General features: G+C 52.6%; 1 protein-coding gene across 1 annotated transcript; it reads left to right on the top strand.

Annotated features, from left to right (window-relative positions):
* Positions 1-3,660: 3,660 nt before the first annotated feature.
* Positions 3,661-6,093, top strand: FRAT1 (FRAT regulator of WNT signaling pathway 1). Its single transcript, XM_040624212.1, has one exon. The coding sequence runs from the start codon at positions 3,691-3,693 to the stop codon at positions 4,534-4,536; it is 846 nt and encodes a 281-aa protein (XP_040480146.1). The 5' UTR covers positions 3,661-3,690; the 3' UTR covers positions 4,537-6,093.
* Positions 6,094-7,164: the final 1,071 nt, after the last annotated feature.

Genomic DNA, 7,164 nt, shown 5'->3' with positions numbered 1-7,164 from the left:
CTCCTCCCATCCCCTGTCAACCATTAATCTACTTTCTGTCTCTACGGATTTGTCTTTTCTGGACATTTCGTATAAATAGAATCATACAACATGTGGCCTTTTGTGTTTCGTTTCTTTCATTTAGCATAGGTCTTCAGGGTTCACTCATGTTGTAGTATAGAACAGTACTTCATTCCTTTTTATGACGAATAATATTCCATTGTATGAATAGACAACATTTCATTCTTCCATTAATTAGCTAATGAACATTTGGGTTGTTTTTGGCTATTGCAAATAATGCCATGAATGTTTCTGTGCGATTTTTCGTGTGGACATAGGTTTCTAATTCTCTCAGGTACATATCTAACAGGTGGAATTGCTGGGTCATATTGTAACTAATGTTACATTTCACTATTCATGCTTTACCATGTATCTACCTGACTCCTGTCTTAACCATCCTCCTAACCATATATTAATACCTCTCAGGTTTGCGTGCACCGGAGAATTGCAAACATCAGTACACCTCACCCCTAAACTCATCAGCACATCTATTACCTAGAATTTGAATATGTGTTTAGTTTTTTTCTTTGCAGGTAAAATTTACATCCAATTGAATTCTAAGTGTACGATTCAATGAGTTTTAACGCCTGTGAAACCCCACCATCAGGCCTCTTCCAAGTCAGTCCTTGTCCCCACCACACCCTCTCCAAAGGCAATCTATCTTCTGATTTTTTCCCCCCAAAAATTAATTTTGCCTGTTCTGGAACTTCATATAAACAGAACCATACAGTCTGGGCTCCTTGTCACTCAGCATACTGTTTTCGAGAGGCACCCATGTTACTGCATGTAGCAATACTCCAGTCATTTTGGTTGCTGAAGAATATTCTGCCACCATCATCCTGCGAATGTGCCACCATTTACCCATTCACCTGCTAATCAACACTTGAGCTGCTGTTCTTATGCTGTTTCCAGCTCTTACGAATAAAGCTGCTATGCTCATCATCAGCCATAGGCCACGATGTGAACCTAAACTTTGATTTCTCTTAGGTAAATGCCTAGGATTGAAATACTTTCATGGGGTAAGTGTATGTTCAGCTGTGTAAGAAACCACCAGACCTCGTCCCAAAGTGGATGTATTATTCTTCATGCCCGAAACAATGTATGAGGCTTACAAATTTTGAACCAAAGAATAAAAACAGAGATTGTAAACTGCTACAAATTATTTCCATCTTAAATTTTTAAGTAATTAGGTCCAGAATATTGTAGCAGAATATTGTAGCTAATAAATGTCTGTCTTGACCATACTTTCAAATGAATAATGACTTAAAATGAGGATGGCCCTTTCATGACTAAAAATGCTCAACAGGGGCACCTGGGTGGCTCAGTCAGTTAAGCACCTGCCTTCGGCTCAACTCATGATCTCAGGTCCTGGGATGGAGCCCCAGGTCAGGCTCCCTGCTCAGCGGGGAGTCTGCTTCTCTCTCTTTCTCTCTCTCTCTCCCTGCCCTCCTACCTGCTCATTCATTTTCTCTCTCTCTCAAATAAATAAATATCTTTTTTTAAAAATGCTCAACAGGGGCGCCTGGGTGGCACAGCGGTTAAGTGCCTGCCTTCGGCTCAGGGCGTGATCCTGGCGTTCCGGGATCGAGCCCCACATCAGGCTCCTCCTCTGGGAGCCTGCTTCTTCCTCTCCCACTCCCCCTGCTTGTGTTCCCTCTCTCGCTGGCTGTCTCTATCTCTGTCAAATAAATAAATAAAAAAAATCTTTAAAAAAAAAAAAAAAAAAATGCTCAACAAACCAGGAGTAGAAGGGAATGTCCTCAACCAGATGAAGCCATCTTTTTATAAAAACCCACAGCCAACATCATACTTGATGATGAAAGACTGAATGCTTTCCCCTAAGATCAGGAGCAAGACATGGATGTCTGCTCTCACCATTTCTACTCCACATTGTTCTAGGGGTTCTAGCTGGGCAACTAGGCAAGAAAGATAAAAGGCATCCAGACAAGAAAGAAAGAAGTAAAACTATCTCTATTTGTAGATGTTATGATCATATACACAGAAAACCCTAAGGCATCTACTAAAAAGAAGCAATGAATTTTATGACACCCTGTGGAAGCCCAGATTTCCAAGATTTACAAATTCACAGGCTTTCTTCAAACTGCCTCTTCCTTTATCCCCACATTCTTCTCTCCATACTTGGCAAGAATAACCCCAACGTTTTTTAAACAACTACCCACCTATTACCTCCATCCCATTCCTCCTTGAAGGTTTGCTCCTGTAACTACCCATCTTGAAACTGCCCACCAAGACCGTTGCTTCTCTTTATCTGGACCCTAGAGTACCTCTTGCATTCCCTTTCTGAATTAGACTACAGTCCTGCTCCGTTGCTTCTGTATTTGTATGTACATGTATTGCGATTACTTTTTAAAACAGCGTTATTGACGTAATTTACGTATGAAATTCGCTCATTTTAAAAGAACGTTCAATGACTTCCAGCAAATTTACTAAATTATTCAACCATCATCATAATCCGGTTTTTGAATATTTCTCTCACCCCCATAGTATACCTCCCCTGGATGGCTGGTAAAGACTGGGCCGCCAAAAGTCTACCTACAAGGGTAGAATTTGGAAGTTAGGCCTGAGGGATTTGGGATTTTGAATAGAGGTCTAATACCTCCAGGCAACAAAACAGTACAGGCTCATTTTTCCATCCCTCCTCCTTTTAAAAAATGAAGTCTTGGTTAATCCTTAAGCCAGCCATGATATCTTGAAGGGTTAAGCTGATCCATATCTCCATTATCACCCAAACAGCTCATTTTCCTCTCCGGCTTACCCCTCTGAGAGGATACTCCCCTGCCGGTCTGAGGCACTCTTAAAAACCAACGACCTCCTCCTCTCCGGGAATGCCAGCCCCCGTCCAGGCCCGCACATACCCATGCTCCTGGTCAAGAAACACCCATCTGGCCTTCCTTCGCCAGTTCTAACTCTGCCACCGCTCCCCCGCCCCCACCCCTATCAAACCACAAGGTCGGGGTCTTCCTTTCCATCCCTATCAGCCTCGTTTCCCTAATCTCCAGACAGATCCCTAGCCTGAGCTCTCCATCCTCGCCTCACTCGCGGGGTCATCACTTTCCAGACGCTGGCACCCGGACCTCTAAAGAGCAAATGCCAAAACCAGACGAGTTGACGCGCCCGGAGGAGGGGAGTGTGTGGGTGTAAGTGTCTGTGCTTGTGTGTGGAAGAAACCAACCGGTCCACGCCGGTGTTCATTTTCGGGAAATGCCAACCACGCCCGCTGACAGAGCGAGTATCCGCACCCCAGCGCCCTCCCGCACACACCACTCCGGGCTGGGGAGCTCAGAAGCAGCTAGGCTTCACCCTGCACACGGGCCCAGCGGGCGCCCCGCCCCCCAACCGTACGGCGCACCCCTTGCCCGGCGCGGTGGTAGGGCCCGGCGGCGACGTCACCCATTGTTTACAAATCAACCCGAGCCGGTAGGATTCCGGCTCCCGCGGCTGCAGGCGCGCGGCGCGAGTGCCTGGCGGGCTCCCGCTTCCGCGTCCGCCCCGGCCCCGGCCCCCCGCCCGGGCCCCCGCCCCCGCTTCGGCCTCAGCCCCGCGCCCAGCTCCGCCGCGCCCCACCGAGCCCCGCCGGCCGCCGAGCCGCCAGCGCCGGCCGCAGAGCTCCGGGTGCCCGGGCAGGGGGCCATGCCGTGCCGGAGGGAGGAGGAAGAGGAAGCCGGCGAGGAAGCGGAGGGGGAGGCGGAGGAGGAGGAGGAGGACAGCTTCCTCCTGCTGGAGCAGTCGGTGACGCTGGGCAGCTCGGGCGAGGTGGACCTGCTGGTGGCCCAGATCGGCGAGACGCTGCAGCTGGACGCGGCGCAGGACAGCCCGGCCTCCCCGTGCGTGCCCCCGGGGCCGCTACTGCAGCCCCCGCGACCCCCGGCGGCCGTGCGGGCGGACAAGGCCCGGCCCCCCGCGCTGCCGTTGCTTCTGCCGCCGGCGCCGGCCGAGGCGGTGGGCCCGGCGCCCCCGGGAGCCCTGCGCTGCGCCCTCGGGGACCGCGGCCGCGTGCGGGGCCGGGCTGCGCCCTACTTCGTGGCCGAGCTCGCCGCAGGCCCCAGCGCGCTGTCTCCACTGGCCCCTCAGCCCGGCCTTGACGGGCCTTCGGGAGCGGACAAACTGGGCGCCCCGCAGCCACTGTCGGGCCCGTGCCGGCGAGGTTGGCTGCGGGGCGCCGCCGCCTCCCGCCGCCTGCAACAGCGCCGCGGGCCCCAGCCCGAATCCCGCACCGGCGACGACGACCCGCACCGGCTCCTGCAGCAGCTGGTGCTCTCGGGGAACCTCATCAAGGAGGCCGTGCGGAGGCTTCATTCGAGACGGCTGCAGTTACACGCAAAGCTTCCCCAACGCCCGCTCACCGGGCCTCTGTCGGCCCCAGTGCATGAGCCCCCTTCGCCCCGCAGCCCTCGCGCGGCCTGCAGCGACCCAGCAGCGTCCGGGAGGAGGGCGCAGCTCCGAACTGGCGACGGCGTTCTGGTCCCTGGCAGCTAACACCCCGGCAGTGGCCACAGGGCCAGCCTCTGCCTGGAGGGCAAGGGATTCCCCTGAGGGCTGCATCCCTCCTCAGACTGGTGAACTCGCGTTTTTGGAAGCGGGAAAATAAGCTAATGCACACGAGGAATGGAAAAACCGCGAATATTTTCGCGGGGAACTAATGGAGGGCCCCGATGGGTTTGAAAAACAGAAGAACTTGGCCCTATTTGAGGCGGATTACAGAATGCACCCCAAGCTCACATTCATTAGTACTCCTTATTTGGCGTGCCCAGCCCCAGCGCTGTAGCGTGCGGTTCCACGCAGCCTCTCGGGGTCCTCCAGCCCGGCGACCATGTGGCCACACTCCACGCGTCTCAGGATCGCCGAGCGCCCAAAGAACGAGGATGATCCCAGTTACTTGCTTTACCTTTTCAGGGCTGGTTCCTGATCCACTTTGGGGGAGGGGAACATGAGTAGACCATCATTTCAGGGAGAACCTCCAACTGCCAGACTTGAAAATTTACGACTCTTTAAAAAACCCATCTCGTGTCTTGTGGGTGAGGTTCTTAATACAAAACACGCGGTACCAGGAAAGGACCTTTGGGGAGTTGAATAGAAGTAACGTTTGCTCTGCCTCCGCTTTGCAACTGGCTGCGGGTCTCAGAGTGGCGGGGGAAGGTCCTGCGCGCGATGGGGATGGGAGGCGGGGGCGGACGGTGCTGCGGAAAGGGTAAGGTGAGACGCGGAGCGAACCCTCCTTCCTCTCTAAAATACGTTCACAGCCGGCCCCCTCCTCCTCGGGTTCAAGGTCACTGTTTCCTCAGCGCCCGCGGAGTTACGGGGCTCTAGTAGAGCAGAAGGGTTGCCGGGTTCCGCCTGTACTCGGGAGAAGTGCTCGGTGTTTTGCAAGTACCGGAGTCTCCTAAGGACACGCGCACCGCGGCCACCGCGGTGTGGGGAGGCGGAGACGTGCCGGGCGCCGGTGCCTTCCGCGGGCGACCGCGCCCTGGGCTTACATAGAAACTGCCCAGAGTCTTAGCCTCGGGTCCCGGCACTCCCCCTCGACTCTTCTGTCCTACTCCAAGCGGGTGGCGCTGGCGCTCCTTGGGGCCCGGGCTGGGGGCTGGGGAGGTGCCACGTGACGGGCACTCCGGGGACACAGCCTCGCACAGCAGCTTATAATGGACTCTCCGGGGCCATTTGCAATAACAGCTGCAATTCCCTGGATAGACGGAGTTGATTTCCTCCTTCTGCCCCTCCCCCAGCCATGCCAGCTCGCCTTTGTAAGTGAAGGAAACCGAGTAGAAAATGTGACCCTCCAAACGGAGAAGCTGCAGGCTTTGCCATTGTGAAGCGTGGTGAAGTGTTTTTAGCATACCGTTCACTTACTCTGAGGGATCGAAAACCGTTTTGTTGGTGTTTTAGTTGTAAAAGATTCAATGGCTGTTCATCATCCGGATGTGGCTATTGACATATCTACACTTCGCACCGGAGTGTCTGGAATTGTGACTATCCTGATTATAGGATTTTAACTTAACTGAAATACTTGTTTTTAATAAATGCACTGGGATTTTTGTTGGGTTTTTGTTTGTTTGGTTGGTTGGTTGGTTTTATCTTATTCTTGCCTTCGGTAGGAAAGATGCGCAGAACACGTTTCTCTAATCCATAAACCTAAAAACACTTGACATCCTTGTCAGCCTGGCTTGTGGATGGTAATTAGAGCGTCTTTGTGTCTGAGCAGCTCACTAGTTAAGCAGGGTCTGCGTGGCTGGGTGTGTATTGGTGCTGGCATGAAATTAAATGAAAGTGAGGTCAGGTTTTGGACCAATCCCATTCACTAAAACCTTAGAGCCTTTTGGATTCCTAGTCCGTGATAGAGCTTTTTTATGAAGCTGCCTCTGACTGTATTAGCAGAGGACATCAGATCAGCCCATCACTGCAGACTGGGAGGCTCATCAGTTTTTTTTCTTTCTTTCTACTGTGGTCGTTAGGTGGACTTGTTTCACAAGGCAGTCCTTAAGGCTGGGGCAGCTCTTGGTTAGGGGCTGATCAGGATACAAACCCACAGTGGGAAAGCTGGCTGGCAGCGTCTGAAAGGACTCCTCTCTTTGCCCTTGGAATGTTTGCTGCCATGCTCTCCCTAAATGGTGACCTAACAGCCATTCTCTGTCCCTCCCTTTCTGATTTATTTCAGTCTATTCTGAAGGAGCCACAGTAGGCAACAGATGATCCCAGGTTCAAGGCCACTTATTAAATGGGGTCCTTGGTCAAGGTGCTCAACCTCTGTGGGCTTTGGTTTCCTCATCCGTACAACAGATGAGAAGTGAGATGAGGAAAATGTTCATGGTGACTGGCATGTACTGGAGATGACAGTCTCTAGTCCCTATTCCTTCCTTCCCAGGACTGCCCCCTTAGTAGCCAAACGACTGGGTCCTCAGTTTCTCATGAAAGAAACAATGCTTTCTGGATTGACTGCTGTATGACACCATCCTGATTTTCTAACACCCTTTGGGACTCAATGCCTGGCATCTATAACCACCCCATTCTCTCAAATGCACACACAGCCCCTGATGGTCTGTGAGAGGTACCTCCAGGGCACACCAAGCCCGCTATTTCCCACAACCTGTCCAGGAAGTGTTGTGGGAG

Source organism: Ursus maritimus, unplaced genomic scaffold (genome assembly GCF_017311325.1).
Source record: "Ursus maritimus isolate PB19 unplaced genomic scaffold, ASM1731132v1 scaffold_7, whole genome shotgun sequence".
Taxonomy (NCBI): Eukaryota; Metazoa; Chordata; class Mammalia; order Carnivora; family Ursidae; genus Ursus; species Ursus maritimus.
Note: the sequence above shows the minus strand (reverse complement) of the source record. Positions and strands in the feature narration are given on the sequence as shown.

Bases quoted from the DNA above. Each gene is read 5' to 3' on its own strand.
- FRAT1 (XM_040624212.1), top strand. From the start codon at position 3,691: ATGCCGTGCCGGAGGGAGGAGGAAGAGGAAGCCGGCGAGGAAGCGGAG.